The sequence below is a fragment of the Meriones unguiculatus genome, chromosome 16, assembly GCF_030254825.1.
Source record: "Meriones unguiculatus strain TT.TT164.6M chromosome 16, Bangor_MerUng_6.1, whole genome shotgun sequence".
Lineage (NCBI taxonomy): Eukaryota > Metazoa > Chordata > Mammalia > Rodentia > Muridae > Meriones > Meriones unguiculatus.
In genome coordinates, this window is record NC_083363.1 from 5,940,456 (window position 1) to 5,963,619 (window position 23,164).

Below are 23,164 nucleotides of genomic sequence, written 5' to 3' on the forward strand. Positions count from 1 at the left end.
AGTTGCCTAGGAACGAAGCCAACTCTGTAATGTAGAGTATTCTCAAGGTTTTTGGAAGGAGCTCTTAAGAAGGAGTTTGTGTGGAACGAGGTGGGTCAGGTGAGCTGCAGGGAGTTGTATCTGTCAGAGGAGTTGGTCTTTGTAGTCCCTGCCTGGCTGTGTGCTGCCAGGTGCTGTGTTGTGAAAACAAGGACAGGATGGCCTTAGTTTGCGCAGACAGGTCAGAGATGTAGTCATCTACAGTTATCTCGGTGTGTATATTGGGAAAGCTGTTCCAAGGTCAGATGGGGTGAGCGCGGATGCTAGGCTATGTAAGACCTCAGTTTAAGAAGACCTTTCCTTAATATTCAGTATTTGTAGCCAGTTGTAGACTGTTTCCTGGTTTTACAGACATGAATGTGAATTTTTTTAAAAAGTGAAGCAAGCAATATGGTAATATCCATCTTAGGGAGTCTGGAATGATTAGTAAGATAATGTGTGTTAAATTGTCCATCCAAGTTACTATTCAGTGAGTTATAGCTATTATTAACAGATGAAAGAACATGAAGAAATAATTTGATTGGGAGCAGCTGAAGGAAGAATTTTAAACAACAAGGTCATACTATGACCATGATCTGAAATACAACTAGAATGAGAAGATAAAAGAGGAGATAAAAGTTGTAGTGATGGGGAAAGCAGATCCCTGTGGTTATGGGTGAAAGCATAAAACCACTTTGCAGGCATTTCTACTCCTCACAGAGGGACTGTGCTGAGTCCTGTGACATAAATTGACTCCTAAACTTACTGCTACCCTAGCTGCTAATTGCAGCAAATTAAAAAAAAAAAAAAAAAAAAAAAGCATTGGCTCATGCAAAGGTAAAAAATAAGAACCCATGCATTTTACTTTAGTTTTATTTGCTTTTGTTTTGTTGGGGATGGGATAGATAGCTGGCCAGATTTGTTATTAGCTTATCAGATAAGTTGTCTGGCAGCAAATTCTTTGCCTGCATTTAATTTTTTTTTGTTTTGATTAGAGTGATACAGAATTTTTAGCTCTTCTTTCTTTCTTTTCTTTCTTTCTTTCTTTTCTTTTCTTTTCTTTTTTTTTTTTGCCCCAGGTCCAGCAAGACTATGAATCTCTGTTCCAAATGCTTTGCTGGTAAGTGCAGAAAAGGGTTTGGGTGTTTTCTGTTTCTTTTTTTTTTTCCTCCAACGATTTATTTTTATTTATTTTTTTCTTTTTGGTTATTTTAAGATTATCTAAATTATTTGGCCCTTCTTTGGATTTTGCATGGGGCTTTGTTTTCTTTGTGCGTGAAAGCAGATCCTCTTCACTGGGTGCTTCATGTATTTGTTTAAGATTGTTGAACTTGTCTCTGAGTAAAATGAAATTTCATATGTACTTGTATCAAATACAATTTGCTCAGCTCTTGGTTACAGAGGAATTTTAAAAATGTGTCTGGTTTAGTAGGGTCATGTTCATTAAACTCTGATCTTGATTTAAATGATTAATAGTAAATGTTCCTCTACCAATGAGAATACCACAGGAAGAATATTTTCATGTTGGAGTCAGGAAGCGAGTCATGCTGAGTTAGCCCCTCCTAATCAGATTCCTTCTTGAATCATCTTGGGTAAGTTACTTCATCTTTTTGGACTTTAGATCCATCATTTGTAAACATAGGATTGAGACTTGGTGCCTGCTCAGGGCCTTTACCATTCATTGTCCCTGTGTACTGATCGGCTCCTTGAATTAGGACTCCTTCCTGAATTTAAAATCACTAATTTAATTTCTTAAAAAGAAGGTAATAGCCAGTGAGCTTCTATAACTCACTTTACTTTACTGATGAAATATGTTTAGTTTCCCTTTCTAACTTAATTTGTCAAAGATAAGCAAAGCTGGACACTAAGGTAGAGTGTTGTGGCCTGATTTTAGTGATACTCTGTTGGAGTAGACAACATGGTATAACATAAACCGAACTCAAGTACAGGTTGCACAGTAGTGGCAAGACCTTTAAAGGGAGAGTTCAAGAATGTGGGGACTGGTGACAAAGTGGGGATTTTGCAGAGACACAGAAATGAAGTGGACTACAGAGTTAAAAAACTAACAAAAGTAAAAATATGCTTATATGTCAACTCTGTGGGTGAGCTGGTGATGAATAAAGTTAGGGCTGTGCCTTCCTCCAGAGTCTGGGAGATAGACTTGATAATTAAAATTTAAAAATATGGTTTCTGCTAGGCAGTGGTGGTACATGCCATTAATCCCAGCACTCAGGGAAGCAGAAGCGGGTGGATCTCTGTGAGTTCAGGCCAGTCTGGTCAACAGCATGAGTTACAGTACAGTCAAGGGAAACCCTGTCTTGAAAAAACAAAAGAAAACCAAAACCAAAAATAGCAACAACAGCAAAAAACATGTTAACAAAAACCAAATAACAACAACATACAAACTTTTTACATAGAAGGCTGTTAGTCTTTAAATCTTTTTATATTGGGGTATGCCTGTTATAGTTATATAGGCAGAGAGGAAGCCCAGTCAAGAAGGGGGCTCAAAGGAGTCCCATCAAAGGGATATTTTTCTTGTTAATTTTTATGTTGGGTTCTTTATGCTATTTGGGCAAAGAAACAATCATACTGCAAGCTTTAAACCTTGACATTTGTACCTAAGCTAGAGGATATGTGGAAATAGAGAATGCGCCTGTGTAGGAGTAGGAAAACTGTCAGTTTGTATCTGTTCAAAGTTAGCAATTTAAAGTTACCAATTCTTGTTTTGTTTTGTCTTTTTTTTTTTTTTAAGCATCATTGGTAAATTGAGCTTTGTCCAATTTTAAATACACTATATGCCAGGTTCTGTGCAGGACTGTATTCTGTTGATAGCTGTAATTACAGATTTAAAGAACTGTTTCCTCACTAACGAGAACTTTAGTAGGAAAGATGATTATAGCAGTCACAGTTCGCAGTAGATTGTAGCTCTTGTCTGCAGAGGGCTCTCCATTATAGTTTGCAGTGATCTTCCCTTTGAATAAGGTGAAGCACATAAAATACTTAACAATTGTCTCATGCCGCTGGATGAATATAATGCTTAAGAAAATTATCAGACTCCAGCCAAGGACGACTCATAGATATGTCCTGGAACCCCTGCACAGAGGTAGCCTATAGCAATTCAGTATCTAAGCGGCCTCCATAGTAGTGGGGGCAGGGACTGTCTGTGATATGAACTGATTGACCTGCTCTTTGATCACCTCCCCCTGAGGGGGGAGCAGCCTTACCAGGCTACAGAGGAAGACAGTGCAGCCACTCCTGATGAGACCTGATAGACTAGGATCAGAGGGGAGGGGAGGAGGACCTCCCTTATCAGTGGACTGGGAGAGGGACATGGGTAGAGAAGAGGGAGGGTGGGTTTGGGAGGGTAGGAGGGAGGGAGGTACAGGGGGGATACAAAGTGAATAAACTGTAATTAATAAAAATAATTTTATAAATAAAAAATTATCAGTAGAGTCAATTGTAGTCTTAATGTTTCTTTAGATTTGTTTTGGTTTTCCTTTAGTTACAGTTATTTGTTGGTCCTGCTCTGTATCCAATATCACACACACACACACACACACACACATATACACACACACATATATACATATATACACACCTGTATACATACATACATACATACATACATACATTTATATATAGGTTTCCTCTAAAAAGTGTTAGGGGAGGGCTGGGTATAGCTCAGCTGATTGAGCCTGTTTAGTATGCATGTAGCCCTGGGTCAACCCCCAGTCAACCAAATAAACTAAACATGGTGGTGCTTAGTATCATTGGGATATGAAGGCAAGAGAATCAGAAGTAAAAGTTCAGCCTTGACTGTCTACAGAGTTTGTAAAGCTCGCCTGCCTGCCCTCCCTCCCTCCCTCCCTCCCTCCCTCCCTCCCTCCCTCCCTCCCTTCCTTCCTTCCTTCCTTCCTCCTTTTTCCATTAACTACTTCTGTTGTCTCACAGCAAGCCCATTGGATTCTGCCTGTGCACGCAGCAGTTTTCCTTCCTTCCTTTCTTCCTTCATTCTTTTGTTCTTTCTTTTTTTAAGATGTATTCATTTAGTGTTCTATCTGCATGTATACATGCATGCTATAAGAAGGTATCAATCCCAGTATAGATGGTGTGAACCAAAGTGTGGTTGCTGGGACCGGAAGAGCAGACAGTGCTCTTAACTGCTGAGCCATCTCTTTAGCCCAGAAGATGCATTCTTTAAAAAGAAAAAAATATCACTGAACTTTAAAAATACGTTTGCTTATTGTTTGGGAAATGTATTATTGGCATGAGATGTGTATAAGACAACATGAAGATTGCTTTGGCTATAGCTACTTTAGTTTTAAATGCACATTAAAAGCCAGGCATACTAGTGAATGTCTTTAATCAGAAGGCAAAGGCAGGTAGATATCTGTGAATTAACCAGTCTGGTGTACATAGCAAGTTTCAGGACAACCAAAACTACATAGAAAAGCCTTGTCTCAAAACAAAACAGAACAGAGCACAAAGATGAGCTATACATTTTGATGGAAATCACTTAAAGAATGGCTCTTAGATACTGGTAACCTAGTTTTAAAGCTATCAAAACTTTTTTTTTTTTTTTTTTTTTTTTTTTTTTTTAAGAAAAGCAAGTTTGTGGTGTTGGAGAGATTGCTTAGTTTTTAAGAGCACCAATGGTTCTTCGAGAGGACCTGCATTTGATTTCCAGCACCTATCTGGTGGCTCAAAACTCTGTAACTGTAGTTCTAAGGGATTTGATGTCTTCTTCTGCTCTCCATGAAACAAGACATGCAAGTGTGCTCACGCATATATATAGGCAAAACACTCATACACATTTAAAAAAAGCAAGTTTGTTATATTTATATAAAATGAGAACAGATGTTTGAAGTCTGTTGTGATGGTGACTTGTAGGTAAGAAAAGCTGAAGCCTAGTGCAGGGCTAACTAATGAAACATTGTTCTAAATGGTGCATGTTTCAAAGTGTCCACTTCACTTTAGATTTCTTCTTCCCTTCTGTTCTGCCCTCCTCGATTCTCTCTTCTCTCTTCTCTCGCCTACTTTCTTCCGTTTTCTCTTCTGACAGGCTTTTGGTGAGGAACTCAAGTTGACCTTGAACTCACTCTATAGCCAAGACTGGCATGAAGCTTAATGACTGTGCTGATCTTCTAAGACAGGATGGCCAGCAGGGACAGTAGAAGTTCTTAAAGGCTTGACCAATATAATCTGTGCAATAATGTGCTGTCATTGCTACCACCCGCCAACCCCTCAGCACTCTTGCTGTAGCAGGGACAGAGAGTGCAGTGCTTAGGAAAGCGTCTGCAGTCTATAGATGACTCCGTTCCCTGTGCCAAAGTGCCTGCAGATTGACCTCAGGGGAAAGAAAAGTATTTGAATAGTTCTTAGGATAGATACATATTGGAAGACAAATACAATCTTCACTTAGTACATCAAATACCACTTGCTATTTTGGCGTTTATGCTTCTTCTGTACGTATATAATTTTGAGTAATTTTTTAAAAAGGCAGGATACTGGAGAGATGGTGGCTCTTCCCGTAGACCCAGGTTTGATTCCTAGCACCTACGTGGCAGCTAACTCTAGTAGTTCTAGGGTATCAGACTCCTCCTGGCCTCTGTGGGCACCATGCACACAAGTGGCAAGTAGACATACACATATGCAAGACACCACTCATACACTCAAAATGGTGAAATTAAATTTATCACGTACTATTTCTAGGCCAAGAGGAAAGTGCTTCACTGAAAATCAGAGTAGGCAGTTTCTTTTAAACAGTATGTGTAGCTGTTACTTAGGTGTTTTTTTTTTAAAGTGAAGTGACAGAATATGTGACAGAGACAACTTAAAGAAGGGCTTTATTTATTTATGGACATATACTTTGGCTTACAGTGTGAGAGGGTAAAGTTGTGATAGTGGGAAAGGCATGGCGTGGTACCTGCTGTCTCTGTGGTGATAGGAATATAAAGCTATTTGCTTGTATCTTGATGTCTGTCTCCCAGTAATCCATTGCTACAGCTAGTCCAGCGGTTCCTAACCTTCCTAACGCTGAGATCTTTAATACAGTTCCTCATGTTGTGGTGAATCCCCAACCATAAAATTATCTTCATTGCTACTTCATAACTAATTTTGCTACTGTTTTGAGTAGTAATGTAAATACGTGTTTTCTGGTGGTCCTAGTTTACCACTGTGAGAAGGTCATTGAGCTTCAAAGGGCTCACAACCCACAGGTTGGGAGCTGCTAATCTAGACCCAGCATCTTAAAGGTTCTACGTTGTCACAAAACAGATCCGTGAAAGATAAAGTGTTTAAACACATTCATATGTAAGAAAAATTTCACATCTAAATGATGGCAATTTAGACATTTTCCATTTAAGACTAATTTAAGATGTATGCTCTTTCATAATTCACATAAAACTGGGTAAATAAGAGACGTGATTATTCATAGAAAAAAGTTCTCTTTTTTAAACCTTTATGGAATAAGTCAATTAAAAATAAATATTAATTATACTGATTGTTAGCTGACCAGTTAAAATGCAACTAAAACATCTCTTAAATTTTAAAGTAATAGTGAAATTTCATTTTAAAAAAATTAGTTTCGAATATAAAAAAAAAGATTGTGAACAGTATAAGAACATTTTCTATAGATACAAAGTTATAGATTTTAACTTATAGAATAGTTACAGAAATAGAATAGTGGTAATTGATAATAATGAATAAATTTTACAACATATTGATATGAAAATTAAAAAAAATTAGTTTCGTTCTTTCCTTTCTGTGTATGTGTGCTAGTGTTCAGTCTAGGGTGTCATTCCTCAGGGGTCATCTAGCTTGGTTTTTGACACAGGCTCTCTTATTGGGACCTGGAACTGCCAGTTCAGGGATCCTCCTGTCTTTGTTTTCGCAGTGCGGAGATTATAAGTTTGGGCGCCCTATGAGTGGCTTTTTATATTTATTTTTTAAAATAAATTTGAGTGCTCAAATCCATTATGCTTGCATGGCAATAACTTTATTGAGCTAGCTTGCTTCCTTCCTCCTTCCTCCCTCCCTCCCTCCCTCCCTTCCTTCCTTTCTCCCTTCCTCCCTCTCTCCCTCCCCTTCCCTCCCTCCCTCCTTCTCTCTTTCCCTCCCTCCTTCCCTCTCTCTCTCCCTCACCCACCCTCCCTCCTTCCCTCTCTCTCTCCCTCACCCACCCTCCCTCCCTCCCTCCCTCCCTCCATGCCCTGGCTGGCCTCAGACGCAAAAAGAGCTGCCTGTCCCTGCCTCCTGAGTGCTGGGATTAAAGGTGTGCGCCACCACCCCTGGCTGAGATGTTTCTTTTGGTACTAGTACCTCACACATGGTAGGCAAGGGCTTTACATTAACAAGCATTTGTCAGCGGCAGGACAGCTGGACAGTGTTCTTTCTATTTTAACGATTACTGTTGGTTTTTATAATCTGTGCCATCTTAACTGCATTACTCTTACAGTCTTGCCCTAACAGTTGGCCCTTATTTGGTGGTTTTAAACAACTGTTTCTTCTCTCAGTTCCGGAGACTGAAACCTAACTCATGGTACCAGCAGAACTGCAGAAACAGATCATCTTATGTTATGTTTCTTGGCTTGTAGTCATTCTATTATTGGCCTTCTGTCTGCTATGTGTGTGTTTTCTGTCAACAGTAAATGACATTAGAGTTAGAACTGTTCCTTATTCAGGATTATTTTTATTGAGGAACCCTTAACTTAATTACAATTACAGCTCCCACCACTTTTTTTTTTTTTTTTCAAAAAAGGATTCATATTCACAGGTTGTAGGTGGACACATAGATCTATTGGAGATGGAGGTGGGAGCATTGTATCCCTCTGACCACATGTCTGAGGAATGTGTAACTGCTTTAAAGACAAACAGGTGTAGGGATCGTGTGCTTTAATTTACACTTCTTTATCAAAGAGATTCAGAGACCTCCCAGATCTGGGTACTTGGTTTGGAGATGGGTGGTCTCGTATGTAACAGACGTGAAGGGCAGCTTAACGTAACTGTGCTCTGTGTACTCGGGCACTCGTGAGGCATCAGCGTGAGCAGGCGTAGGCTTACGGGCTTCTCTCCTGACAGGAGTGTGAATGAGCAACGATGGCAGATCCAGGGTGGTCTTGAACACCAGGGGGTTCTGTTTATTTGTGGGCTTTTCTGATTTTGGCTCCACATAGCTATTGGGAGTGAAAGTATTGTTGATCTGGTTAACTTTGTGGATTTTTTGGTACTGAGGGTTCTAACCTTTCCGAAATTACTATTTTTTTTTTATCTGCAGAAGGGATAGTGAGTGAAAAAAAAAGGAGACATCTTTAAGCTACTAATTTATAACTAAAATTTGATTTTTACTACTAAAAATTTTTATATCAAGAAGTTCAGGGTGCTTGCTGATTCTTAAGAGTCTAAAGTAGATCTGTCTGTTTACAGTCAGAGCTCTTCCTACTGTGTGTGTTAACTTTCTTGAGTTACTCTTATAGGCCAGGTGTGGTGAAACATACCTTTAATATCAGCTCTTGGGAGGCAGAGACAGGGGGATCTCTGTAAGTTTGAGGCCAGCCTGTCTACAGAGGGAGTCCCAGGACACTCAGGGCTACACAGAGAAATCATGTATCAAAAAACAAAACAGACAAGCAAACAAAAGCAACCAACCAAAAAAATAATGGGTTTGGTAGAAATAGAGGACTTCTATTTGGAGAAAAAGAAAAACAGGTCATGACCAAACAACGTAAAAAGAAGAGAACTTGGACGTGACCAAGAATTAATTATTTGTGAGAAAATGATAAAGGGTGTGAACAGTTCTGTTTCTGCTTTTCAGAGGGTTTTAAAGTCTGAAATAATTTCCTTGGTGACTAAGTAATATTCTGAGCTCTTTATGACTTCAGAATATTACTCATTTTATATCTCTGTTTTACAGATGAGGTAAACACACTCATCTGGCTTGTCACATCCCCAAATTAAGTAAATTTTATGATGAAGACTAGAGGTTGGTGTTAGATATTTGGACTTCAGTCCTCATCATCTCCAGTGTGTGCTGAAGGCATTGAAGGTGGTAGGGTAGATTAGACCATGTGGTAAAAGTTACAGTGAAGTGATTTTAGAGTGGATGAATAGCAGGCTGTAGCCATGTCCATGTATTAGGAGGTAGTTCCTGCTCTTCCCATGCTCTTTTCTTTGAGGTTAGTTGTAGTTTGTCTCTAGATCTCCAGGGGAAAAATCAGAGAATCATGCTAGAAGTTTTCACAGATTAGCTAATTTGGGAAGAAGGGTTGGGGGAGTTTTTGTTTAAAGCATTTTCTATTTTGGTAGTGAGATTTTCATTTCTTAACGTCTTGTTCCTTTTCATATAACTTTTAGCTCATTAACCTTCCTCTCTGTACTGTATAACAAAGCTTTATTTCTAATTTAGTCTCTTGTGTTTAGCTCCTCAAAAGATTAAAAAATGTTTGGAAATGTGATTTAATTGTGGGCTTGTTGGTGCGTTGTCAGTGGAAAGACAAAGATGAGTTTCATATTTAGACAGTATAACTGTAGGTTTTGATTGTCAAACTGCCTTGTTGGTATTCCTGTTCTCATACATATGTGCATAATCGTGTTAAAGAAACTGGTTTCCTCATATCCATATTTAGCAGCTTGGTTGAGTTATGGAAAAGCCTGTCCTCTGGCTGTGTATTTGCTCATTTTAGAAACCTTGTATGGTTTATAAGGACACTAGTGATTTCTTCCCTAGCTTCCCTGTGGAGTTTGTTCCAAATTACAGTCTAATTCCACTACCCTGTCCCTTACTCCCGAGCTGTTAATTTGTACATTTCAATGCAGTTTGTTTCATCGTGTGCTTTTGTAACCCAAACTGAATGTAACGAGCTATGTGCTGCAGAGACCTGGCTCTGCCTTGCCAATTAGGACAAAGTGGTTACTGAGAAAGAACATGTTTTAAATAAAACATGGCAACCTTGAGTGGAACTGACACTCATTTGGGAATAAAAAGATATGGTTTTAGCTTTGACTCACAAAGCTGTGTTGGAAAGATCAGTACTTTGGTGGGGGGTGGGGTGGGAGAAGAGGCTAAGGACTTACCTCCATAGAGTGGTTTATAACTTTCCTCATGTGACTTCATCAGTTTAAAGCTTTGCCATTACAAATCTGCCCTTTTCTCATGATCATTTGAGATGTGGGTTGGCAAAATTCTCTAAATTCCTAAGCATTTAACGAATGACTGCTGCAGTTTTTGAGTTTAGCCTGTTGCTCTTTAGGAAGGGTGAAGGTCTGTGAAACTAGTCGCCATTTAGATCTTATTTTCTTAGCATATGAGATTCTCAGTGGAGTAGAGATACTGTCTCCAGAGATACCTGAAATTATCATTAATTTGAAGTCCTAGAATTTGTTGGATGCTATTTTTTTTTTATCTTTAGCTGATAATGGCAAATATTAGGCACAAATGACTCAAGAGTGGAAGTTTAGTTTCAGATTTCATCAAATATTTACAAGCTCAGATTTTTTTGGATAAACCACCACAGGCTAATTATTTACTAATTCATCCTGAAGACAGACCATATTTTGATATTGTATTTTCATGCATTCTAAAAACAGTAGAATTACTTATAGCAGATATATCAGATACACTCTAGAAATCAGCATTGGCCTAGTGAAATGGTAGTGTTGCACCTGTTTTTCTGTTTTTCACAGGAATTATTTTAAAGAAAAAAAAATCAGATTGTATCAGTTGCTTTGAAATAATGTCAAGAGAAAAAAGTTGATGATGAGTTTGTTCAATATTTTGGTGTCTGTTAGCCCATACAGAGAGAGAATAAGGTGAATACAACTCTGGAACAGTCCTGTTAAACAGCACATAGGCCTGTATTAAAGAAAGTATCTAGAAAAATGAGCTGCAGCTATTTAATTGGACTTAGTTAAACATCGTATTTCGAGCTGTGTCCTTTGAGAGTCTTTCAGGTCCTACTGATGTTTTGAAGAATCATGGTAGCAGAATATTATTAAGTAAGTAGTGCATATTCATTTTTGAAGGTTAACACCACTATTGATAAATTATCCCACTAGTGTTTTGAGTGAATGAATGTACAGTAAGCCTTAGATCTGATCTCTTTTGATTAACATTGAATCAGCCTATTGCCGATCTGTTTAATAGATCAGGGCATTTTATATATTTTTAAATATATTTTAAAAATATTTGACATCTATAGAAGTTGATTTGCCAGCTTCATGTGAAGTGACAGTCATGTGCCTTTGATTCATGGCATCTGATGCAGCAAGCTGTTACCATGAGTCGATGTCAGGAATTCTTAGCATGCTGCTCCTGAGTTACATAGGCAGCTGAAAGCTTGTTGTTCCTGCTGCTCAGCTCATCCACTTAGTGCACACCTTGTGTGCCTAGCACAAGGGAAAGGAATTTTAGAGCCTTTAGGTGTAAAATGCCAGTGCTCATCCCAGGTGTTTTCTGAGTGAAAGAGGTTGAAAGTGAGCTGAGGTGATGCTGCAAATATGACTATTTCATCTTGTTTTGTTGTTGTGGTGGTTGTGGCTTTGTGTGTTTGTGCGTGTGTCTGTGTATTTCAGCATCAGTTTCCTTGTGTGAGTATATTATGTTACTGATCTTAAGATAATACTAGAAATCTTAGGTTCTGTCAGGTTAGAAATTTCTATGGGACAGAAAAAGAACCTACCAAGGGTAGTAGATTGACAGACATTCATTCATCTGCTTCTGCTTCAGGGGTGCTGAGATTAAAACCAATCGCTACGTTTTGTTTGCATTTTATGTGGGATTTTATCAAATACATCAATTAAAAGATGCTTAGAGTTTTCTACATTATCAGTGCCTTGAAGAATATCTTCTCAGATATAACAAAAGTTTTATGAGAGACAGATACTTTAACCTAAGATGAAGTATTTCATTCCCTGAGATACATGTTCCTTTAAAATGTCCTCTCCTGCTGGTTTTTGTATGTTGATCATAGTTAGGAGAGCATAAAAAGTTCACATTCCTTTTCTTAAGTAATATCGTTTAATTCTTCAGCACTTTAAACCTTATAGCACTATCAAGGAATTCATCTTTAGGTAGCTTTGAACAGCATAAAAAGCTTTGCAGTGCCTTGCTACCACATATATGAACCTGGAGGGCATTATTATGTGAAATATGCCTGTCCTAGAGGGACAAGTGTATGGCTTACCCAGGGAATCTGGACCTAGTGCATTCATCTAGACACATAAAATAGAATGATATTTACCATGGGGTAAGGACAAGAATGAGGATTTAGTATTAATGGCACAGGGTGTCATTTTGGGAAGGTAAAGCATTTTTAATATAAATTATTCTCTTGACATTAGACATAACACAAGAAAAATGACTAAAAAATAATGTTTAATTTGTATTTTGAATATAATTTTGTTTTCTACAGATTAAAAAAGTCATTAAAAATTTATTATTCACCCATGAAGTGTTACGCCGTTGCTGAACAGCCATCTTCAGTAGAAAACAGTTAGAAACACTTTCACAAGTAACAGAAAGTAACCTTTAATGTTTGGTCCTGGTTAGTCTGTATAGATGTTGTCAGACCGAGCAACATATGTGATTAAATCAGAAGGAAACCTTAGTGAGTGAAGTCTTGAGTGCATGTGTTTTGTTAACATGGTGAATCAGAGAAAGATTTGACAGAACAGAATAGGTTATGCAAACTCTTACGAGAAGAGAGAGGAAAGGGAAGTTACAAAAGGCAATGCAGAGAGAGAGAGAGTGTGTGGAGGCATTTTTTTTCTGGGAGAGTTTTACACCGAGAGAGATGGAATGAGAGAACAAGCTAGACACAGGTAAAGACAGAATGAGCCAGAGAATGAGAAGGATCCAGAAGATCAGAAAACATTTGAGGTCAAGCGGAGCAATTCAGAGGCTGAGAGAAAAGCCAGATTGAATAAGTCAGCTGGGAGAGGAGTTTGAGCCAGAACCAGCCCAGAGCTCGTTAGAACTAGAAAGATTGAGTTTATTAAGCAGTAAGTCTCAGGCTGAACACATTCTAGGCCTAGGTTAGATTGCACAGAGGTTAGAAGCTTCCAGGACTGGATTAGCAGACGAAGGCAGTAAGCGTCTCAAGACAACAATTGAAATAGGTAAATAAAAGCTTCTTTTACAAAATGCAGAAGAGAACAATATAAATTCCCTGTACACACTTTTTTGGTTTTTTGTTTGTTTGTTTGTTTGTTTGAGACAGGGGTTTTTCTACGTATTCCTGGCTGTACTGGAACTCACTCTGTAGACCAGGCTGTTCTTGAACTCACAGAGATCCTTCTGCTTCTGCCTTATGAGTGCTGGGATTAAAGCACATGTGCCTCCACTACCCAGCTCCTTTTTAAAAAAAAAAAAAAAATAAATGAAATTGACAAACCGTTAACTGAACCATCAAAGAGAAAAAGGAGACCCAAATAAAAGGATAGATAAAAAGAGAAACATTCAACTTATACCAGAGAACACAGTGGATCATTGGGAACTCTTTTGAACAGTTATACTTCAGGAAATGGGAAACCTGGGAGAAGAGGATAGATTCCTGGACATGTAACCTATCGGAACTGTATCAAGAAGACAGAAAACTTCAATACACCAGTAATAAGTAACAAGACTTGATCAGTAATGAACATTGTCTTGTCAAAGAAAAACCCAGTATCAGATGAATTTGTTGTTGATTCTACCAAACTTAAAAAATTTAAACTCATCTCAGCTGTGTCAGAAAAACAAACAAACAAACAAACAAACAAACAAACAAACACCACACACACAATGCTGTTCCAAAACACCTTTTTTGGGAGTAGCATTACTCTTGATACTAAACCAAACAAGAACACAACACAATAAACTGCAGAACAAGATCCTTGGTGAGCATGTATGCAAAACACTGGTAAACAGAATCTGACAGTGCATCAAAAAGTGTATGCTTCATGAACAAGAGGTATTTTCTCAGGCATGTAAGGATGGCTTAGTATAGGAAATCATTGTTGTGGCTCCTCACATCACTAAAACGAAGAACTAAAACTAAATGATCATCTCTCTAAGTGGACAGAAAAGGCAGTTGTGAAATCCTTCATGAAGCATTCCTTCATGAAAAAAAATTCTCAGTGAATTAGGTATAGCAAGAGCTACTGCTCCTACCTGCATTAGAACAGCAGGGCAGAGCCACAGCCAGAACCGTGGTGAGTGCAAGAAAGTGGAAGCATGTCATGCTCTGAGATCTAGAACAAGACCAAGGTGTCCACCTGTATCACTCCTACCCAATGAATTCTTACAAGTCATAGAGCAGTTGATCAAGGGAAGGAATTAAAGGACATGTCAATGGAAGGAACAAAGTTATTCCTGTTTATTGATGTCACTATTTTATATGTAGAGAAACCTAAGGATTCAGAATATTTTTAGAGTTTATATGAATTCTGTAGTGGTTCAGTGAAAAATTAACATTGATTAGTGATTTTAAAATATATTAGTGAACACGTTAAAAAAGGAAATGGAAATCCCATTCATAGTAGCTATAAAGTAAAATAAGGAATAAAATTTTAATTGGTTCTTTGAGATTTTTTTATAATGGGCTTTGACCACTTTTATTTACCCCTTCCCAAACTGCTTCCATATCCAGCCCAATTTTGTGCTTTCTCTTTATTTTTCTCCAATTACCAAGTCCAGTCTGTGCTCTCCATGCAGCACAGATGTGTGGTGGTTTTCTCAGAGATGGGTGACCTCCCGATGACAACGCTCCAAGAAGGTGTCAGTTGCCACTGGCTCCTGACTACCCTCCCTGTCCATGTTGATTTTTTTTTTTTTTTGTCTTTACTGGGTAAGTCTCCTCACCTGGTTTTTTTATTTGATATCAGCATTGTCTTTTGTTTAGTGCTAGATATTTTTGTATTCCTGTAAAGCTTCCCACGTCTTATTCTTGGGATGTAATAAATTACTTGGAAACAATATATATATATATATTTTTTTTTCCCTGATTGGTTTTAAGATTGTTAGGCAGTCCTTGAACCATTCTCATTTTAGATCTAATTATTCGACTCTAAGGTTTTAACTCTAGGTTGTGAGAACCAGTAACACCCTTCCTGGGTCCTTGTGAGTGCTTGACATTCATTGTTCTCTCTCATTCTTTCAAAGTATTTCTTAGTTTCAGTGTGTTTCCTAACGCATGCTCTGTCAGTGCTTGGCTAAATAGCAAAAGTGATCCCACGCTGGCCGCATGTATCCTTTTATCTCCAGGGCTGTGTTCTGCAAACTTGAGCTGCTTCCATCTCTGTGGCACTCTGCCCTTTAAACTCTTGAGTTTGCTGGGTGTTTTTGCGACAATTCATCCGCCTTACCAGTTTGCTGCCTCTTTGGGCATCGTCCTTTGTGTCTGGCGTTTAATGTCTTGAAAATAGGTTTGTGGAGGCTATGGAGATCACTCAGTGGAAAGCTGGTCAGTGTGTATGTCTAACACTAACAGATCCCAGGGGCTTACTGGCAAGATAATATCTACCTACTAAATTGCTCAGTTCTGGTTACGTGAGCTATACAGTCTCAAATAATACGGGAAGTAATAAAGACAGCCAAAGTCTTCGATGAACACCGCACTCCCAGAGCTTCATATATTCTTGGCAGTTCGTTGGTTGTTTACACTGGAGAGGTCAGTCAGTTCCTCTGTCCATATTAGCTAGAGGTAGAGGCCTCTTATCCTTCGGTAAACTATTTCGTTCTGAGAAATAGAAAAAAATCTCAAGTGAAATGAATATCATTTGCATTTTAGGGACTTTCCCCAGTCTTATGAGTTTGTATTAGCCCTTATATTAGTGATGTGTGTGCCATTTGTTCCCATGGAACCAAGCAGAAATTAATATAATTTAATATATTGTAATAATATATTCAGTCTTTTAAGGTGCTGTGGCAGAGTGCATAGGTTGCTCAGTGTAGGATCGTGAGAAGAGCATTCTGGATATATCAGTGGAATAGTTACTCTGGTTGCAAGGACCAAAATAGTAATTCTGTTGTTACCCAGCAGCTGTTCTAAGCCATTGAGTATCTTAAGGTTGAGAGTTGAGTGAGGTCATTGCTTTGATGATATACTCCAAGATGACAGTGTAGCTTAATGGGTGACAGTGCAGGACTGAGCCCTTCCATGGCTCTGCCTTTTGTCTCTGGCAAGTTATCAGTTAGATAATTTAATAGGCAGTATAAAATTCTAAATCATAGTGAAATGGGCTGAGCAGCAAGGGTGATCTATATCAGCTTGGAATAAGATTCTTTGGGTTTTGTTGGAATTCAGACATGGAGAGGAAGAAATAAATGTGACTAAGGCTTTTAGCTACTGAACAGAAAAGGGAAATTGTTAGTGTGTGATGGGTATCAAGGTCTGGAGTTGAAAGGATGTTGATGAATTTGTGTTTGGACTCAGTTATGAAGGAGCAGCATATATTTTCTGGGGACTTACGTTAAAGCATCTAAAATCAGTTTCAAAATGTCACATTAAACAGCTGAGATGCATGCACACAGCTGGTGTTCATTAAATCTTTGTAAGACCAAATAGACCAATGGAATTGAAGCCTGTGCACATGGTACTAGTACCAACACTCCCATGTAGTTGAAAGGCATGTTAGAACATACTTCTGGGGGGCTGGAAATGTATCTGTGGCTGTGAGCGCTGGCAGCTCTTTCAGAGGACCAGGTTTTCATTCCCAGCTTACAAACATTTCTAACTGTAGTCCCAGAGGATCTAACACTATCTTCTGTCTTCCATGGGCACCAAGTATGCAGGTGATACAGAGACATACATGCAGACAAAGTACCCATATAAATTAAGAAACTAAGAAGTGCTGTCCGTCTGTCTGTCTCTCTGCTGGGCCAAGAGCTTCTAATTTAGTTCAGGCTGGGATAGGCCATTCTCATTTGCTTTGCAGACAAGTTTCTAGGTGATACAGTAGTCTGGGGACCATACTTTGATAAGTATTAGTTTAAGATGTAAATATGTAAAGTATAAAGGAGTGTACAGCTTTTTAGAGGAGAAAAGGAGGTGGATGAAGCCATAGAGGTTAGTGACCCTCATTTGCTAGAAAACAGCCATAGACTTCAAAAGAATTGTTTCATTCTTTTAGACTTAGAAGATTATAACAAATGAATAGATTAGAATGAGTGAATAATTATCAGATTTAATAAATAATATTTTTATTGTAAATTTTGAGAACTTCTGAAAATTGACGGAAGCCTAAGTTTTTAAGAAAAAAAGCACATGCCTTCATAGTTTCATATTGTTTTTAAGGGGTTTCATGAATTTCATGGAGGAATTTGCATTCTGGTAATGAACTTTTACCAGAATGGTAGTACCACAATGGTGTAGTTTTATTAAGAGTGACAGGTATGAAAGCAATTTTTAAGAAGAAAAGAATGGAGAAGGAAAATATTAGGGCGAACAGCCACTTCATGAACATCGTGAATATTATCAGAAGTAGGATGACGACAGAGCTCCCTATCTCAGAGGTCGGCACATTCAGCCTGGCGTGGTCTGCAGCTCTGTCTCCTTTGTCTTTGTGTTCACTGAGTTTCAGCTCTCCTTTGCTCAGTGTGACCTTGGAAAAATGACATGTTTTTCTGTTTGTTCCAGTGAAAGATGTGGTGAAGAACTGATGAGCTAGAATCAAATCATGACAGTTCTAGTCTACTTTTTAAAAATATTTTTGAGACAGGTTTCTCTGTGTATCCCTTGGCTGTCCTGGACTCACAGACATCTGCCTGCCTCTCCCTCCTGAGTGCTGGCATCAAAGGTGTGTGCCCCTGCTGTCTGGCTCTAGGTCACTTTGTAAATCCTGATCACAGGGCTTTTCTTTTTGTGCAGCAGCTCTTGACAACATGGTCCAACATGCCCAGTGAAGTGCGCAGTCCTTCGTAGGTCAGTTTCCTTCTAGTTCTGTGCTGCTCATGTGCAGCCACAGAAGATGTTTCATCGTCACGGGAACTGCTCACATAGTGATGTTGCCTGAAAATGCATTCAGCATCAATTCATTAAATGTAAGTGTTAGCTTTGGAAGTGTGTGGACGGCCCCAAGTTCAGAACTTTGTTCTGCTGCTGTCATGTATGCTGTTAAAAATGAGTTTTATGTAAAATTAGAGCTTAATATAGTTGGTTTGAGTGTGTATTTTTTTTTATTGGCTGGGGTAGTGTTTCATCTGTTCAAATCAGGTCAGCTTGAACAATATGGATGAACATTATGGGTAGAAACAGCAATGATCCCTACAGTGTTGAATATGTAACTATACAGTGCAGTTAGTAAACGTGACTGCCCATGGACTGTACTACACCAAGGGACTGTTTGTGATCTTTACTCCATATAGTGAAAAGGTCCTGATCACTGGCCATGCTTGTACTCATCGTTTGAATGGTCTTTGTTTGAATGGTTTTGTACTACACCAAGGGACTGTTTGTGATCTTTACTCCATATAGTGAAAAGGTCCTGATCACTGGCCATGCTTGTACTCATCGTTTGAATGGTCTTTGTTTGAATGGTTTTGTACTACACCAAGGGACTATTTGTGATCTTTACTCCATATAGTAAAAAGGTCCTGATCACTGGTCATGCTTGTACTCATCGTTTGAATGGTCTTTGTTTTTCAATGACTTGGGACAGCTTTCATCTTCCAGATCCAGCATTAAATCGAAACTAAACTGAGGCAAGCTCTTTGACTTTCAGTTTGAATGCAAGTGATTTTCTTCTTGAGATAGTTACACTTGTAGTTTAACTGCTCTGACCCCTGGTTATTGTGGGTGGATCCACCTAGACCCTGAGTTGGATATTGGACTAGGAGGATGTCTTACTCATAAGGTGCCTTCTCCATAACCTCGGTGTCACTGGTGAGAGCTGGTTCTGATAAACAAATAGAGAGGTGGAGGGGAACATAAATGAGCTAGATACACAAGCCTGGTTATGTCTTTGTCTTAGTAGTGTCGGTGAGGTAGGAGGACAATGGCAAGCAGAACAGCAGACATATTTATGAGATCTTTCCGTTGTGAGACAGGGTTTTGCTCTGTGACCCAGCCTGGCTTCAAACTCAACAGTTCTCTTGCGTCAGCATCCCAAGTGCTAGGATTATAGGTATATGCACAAACATTTAATTCTTAACACAGGTTGACCCCTGCCACGCCTGGCTGCATTCAGGACTCCTTTTCCTCATTACTCCTAATTTAACTGCGTCTTTTCCTGCTGGATACATTTTTGAGGATCCTGAGGCTTAGTGATTATTCTTTCTTGTTTTTATTTTAAAAACTGTTTTATTATTTTGTGTGTAGAGTGTTTTCCCTACATGTATGTCTGTGTACCACATTCATTCCTGGTACCTTTGGAGGTCAGAAGGGGACATCACACTGCTTGGAAAGTTACAGATAGTTGTGAGCTACCATGTGGCTATTGGGAACTGAAGCCTTCAAACTGCTGAGCCGTTGCTCCAGCCTGCCTTGTTTTTAATTCCCTCTCCGTCTAGTAAAAGAGAATAGTAACTGAACATGTATACCTATGAGGCTTGATGTGTTAAACAAATGGTAAGTAATCAGTAAATGTATATATTGCACTCACATATAGAATATGAAAATCCTAGTATAATAGTTCTGTAACTACTGTAAAAGTAGAGTTTCTTTTTTCTACCTGCCAGTAGTCAGTGCTTTCATACAAGTATAATAAATTGAACTATTTCAATAATGGAAATCCTATTTATATTATTCAGGTTATTCTATAAGTTATTATAAAATGTCCTAAACTCTTACTCTGTTTTCTCTGCTTGTAGATTTTGAAGGCTTTTAATGAGGAAATTAACCAGTAACTGCTTGCAGCCTGGCATGGAGTTGTGTGCTGTGCTTTGAGTTTTATTGTCTTAGTGTCTGGGCAGTCCTGCAGAAGGCAGATACTTACGCACTATTCTCATAACAGACTTAGGGAGTTCCAGCATTTCCTGGCCACTTCTTGACAGTGTGTGAGGGGCAACTGAGGCCTCTTAGAACACCTTGCTTATAGAAGAACATCTTGCTTTTTCCTTAACTTGTATGTTTAGTCTCTCCTTGTTCTTCAGTTAGAAGTAACAAAGTGCTGCTCAGAAGGCCAGGTAGCTTGCCGCGTCAGGGGCAGCTGCATTCTGCTGTGTGAGTGCTGAGTGCTCTGCCTTGTGAGCTGAGGTGAAGCTGTCTTACAGGGCTGTGGGGAAAGGGCATCCTAGCCTGCAAAGGCCACAGCAGACCGTGAATCTGCCTGCAGGACCACAGGCAGCAGGTTCTAGCAATCCAACTGTGGCTGACAGCTGAAAGTCTACAAAATGTTCCATGTGGCAGTGGTGGGTATTCAAGTATGGAGAAATTAAACATGTCATTAGAAACACTGTAACTTTTAGTTTAAAAACACCAAATGCTAGTTAGCTATTACACTAGGGGTGTCTTACAGATACTAATTCTTGACACAGATTGACTCACATTCTCCAAGCAGACAAAGCTTAGAGAGACTGAGCAGTTTGTCTGAGAACTTAGAGTCTGTCTGTGGTTCAATCTGCTTTTGAACATAGGTTTGCTGATTCCTAATAGGGTTTTCTTTTTTCACTTTAAAATCCACAAGTAACTTTTTTTGAACCATTTGAGAGCAAGTTGTGTATCAAATACTTTATCCCTATTACTTTGGTTCTTATTTTCTGTGTTTGATCACCAGCACCGGGGGGGAAAAACACTGTACCACCTCTCATTTTCCATGACAATAAAATGTCAGTTGGTGAATCTTGCCAGGTGTACAGCAATCTCTTGAACGATGCTTGTGGGTTTTGAAGGCTTTAAATGATTAACCAGTCAAAAGAGCAGTGGTGCCAGGGTTCTGCTGTTCCACTTCTAGTGTGCTAAAGCCAAAAGCCCATCTCAGTGACTCATGATTGATAGAGTTTTCTTCTATGACAAGAACTACCTAATACCTTAGAAGTAAGAAGTAGACCAGAGGTTTTGATTTAAAGAATGGGTTGGATTAGGAGTAGAAGGAAAACCCCCGTGACTAATAAGGCCGAATGTGCTTGGCTTAGGACTCTGATTCACTTCCTATTAGTCTTCCTAAGATGATGTATCTGTGTAGAGTATTTGCATTGATCATGTGGTTTGTGTACTTAACTTGTATTTGTTTATTCTCAGAGGCCTGAGTGGTAGAACCAGAGATATCTTGAAGCTTTCACTGGAATGGGACTTTTGTTGGGTGTCATAATTCTGCAGTTCTTGTTGAACCCATACAATAGACCTTTCCTTAGTTTTTTCTAAGTTATCTAGTCCACTAGCCCTTACCTTTAGCTAATGCACAGCTCTCCTTTTCATATGTTTTTACATGAGCACATTTTGTAAATGAAGAAAGTTCTATTGTGCATATCCTGTCAGGGAGAGAATCGTGACTTTAGTGTTTTTGCTTTTGATGCTTGTGGATTGAGCGCCCCTCTGAGTGGATGATGAACACTTGTGTTGTAAGAGTCAGCAGTCTCCTACTTCAGAAGCACATCAGTTTTTCTGAGGCAGCAGTGCTTGCTTTTCGTATTTATACTGCTTTCTCCCTGGCTTCAGAGCAGAACAAGGATGCTTCATATTTCATTTTCATTGAATTCTTCTGGATATTCCTGTTGCTTCCTTTCAGTGTGTGTGTGTGTTTTGGAACACGTGAGATAAAAAAATAAAGGAACAAAGCAAAGTGGTGCAATTGAGTTACATTCTTACATAACTTCCTTTGCCATCCGTCCTTCTTCCCCATGCTGTTTAGCAGTCTGCTAGGCCCCAGCTGTATGTCTCATTAGGTGCAATACCTGTTTTGTTTGTTTTATTTGTAGTGACGCTTCTGTCCAGCTACATATAAAAGGCTCCGTAAGGCTGGGTTATAGTACAGGAACTGGACAAACTAGTAGTTCTGTTTTCTTGGCTGTTCAGCATCTTTATTTGCCCCTGTAAACTCTCGGAAGTAATTCATATTTTCATTGATAAAACACATGTCCCAATGTCTGATGAACATTACATATAATATTAGAATAGCAGGTGTGGCTGTTCAATGTCTTGCAGATCTGTGAAACTGAGGATATTCATTTTGAGAATGTGTAGAAGTTAGAACTTAGAAAGTGTGAAGTATCCAGCAATAGCTCTCAAGAGTCACAGTATCTGTAGTATTGAGTGCAGTTGTGTTATTAGCACAGTAACAACAACGATGATGATGATGAGTAATTGGACTAGGTGATATGCCTCCCTTTGCAACATATGTCATCATGGTAGGATTTCCTTTAATGGAAGTATTTAAGTGAAAGAGGCAGGTGAGTGTGATGCTTGCCTCTGTTGCCTGTAATCTGGGATTAGAGTGGTTTTGTTAGTCGGCAGTCCCAGGAAAGGGCCAAGACTGCAGTAGACTGTCACTTCAGGGAAGTTCCCACTTAACTGAAAATGGACGTGAATTAATTCATATAGTTTAGCAAAAGTTAAGTCTATTAATAAAGGAATAGTTAATTTTGTGACAAATGTTGTCACTCAGTGTCATTGGCATTTTCTCACCTTGGGCTTACTTGTCAGAGTTATTGATAGTTCATCCTGTGTGGTTTTTGTGGTTTGATTGCTTTTATTTAGTACTGTTGAGCTGTTTTGGCAAAAGTCTAGTTTTCTTCTGTCAGTCTTCAAATGTTTTAACATGAACAGAGCAACTTTAAATGCCACATATTAAATAACCCAAAGTAAAGTCTATTTTACAAGGTTAAAGTAACAGACCTTGTAGATTGGAGGTGTTTGAAGCTTTTTTGTATTAGTAGCTTATAAAACTCTGGATTCATACAAGTGTTAGGAAAATACCTGCAGGATGAGTTATTCTAAACTTCACTCTGGAGTAGCCCTCACAAAATAACCTGTGATAACGGTTTGTATTTGTGCTTTTCAATACGGCAGCATCCTGGTTCTATTTGTCTTGCTGAGTACAACAGTGACCCAAAGTGACTTGGGATGTCTTTTTGTTTCACATCCAGATGATGCTGAGGGAGTAGATCCTGGTAGGGCCTCAAGCAGAGAGTGGCAGGATGCTGCTGCTTTCTAGCTCTTGTTCAGTCGCCTACCTCATACCTCCCAGGCCCACGTGCCCATAGTCATACAGACAGAGCCTTAGGCCAGTCTGAGAA

General features: G+C 38.9%; 1 protein-coding gene across 2 annotated transcripts in view; it reads left to right on the plus strand.

Moving 5' to 3' along the window:
• Zfand3 (zinc finger AN1-type containing 3) overlaps window positions 1–23,164 on the plus strand; it is a 212,435-nt gene that overhangs the window by 60,511 nt on the left and 128,760 nt on the right. For both annotated transcript variants that reach the window (XM_021633465.2, XM_060369204.1), the window contains exon 2: window positions 1,098–1,138. In XM_021633465.2, coding sequence (XP_021489140.1) covers window positions 1,098–1,138 — 41 coding nt within the window. The remainder of the gene's footprint in view (window positions 1–1,097; window positions 1,139–23,164) is intronic.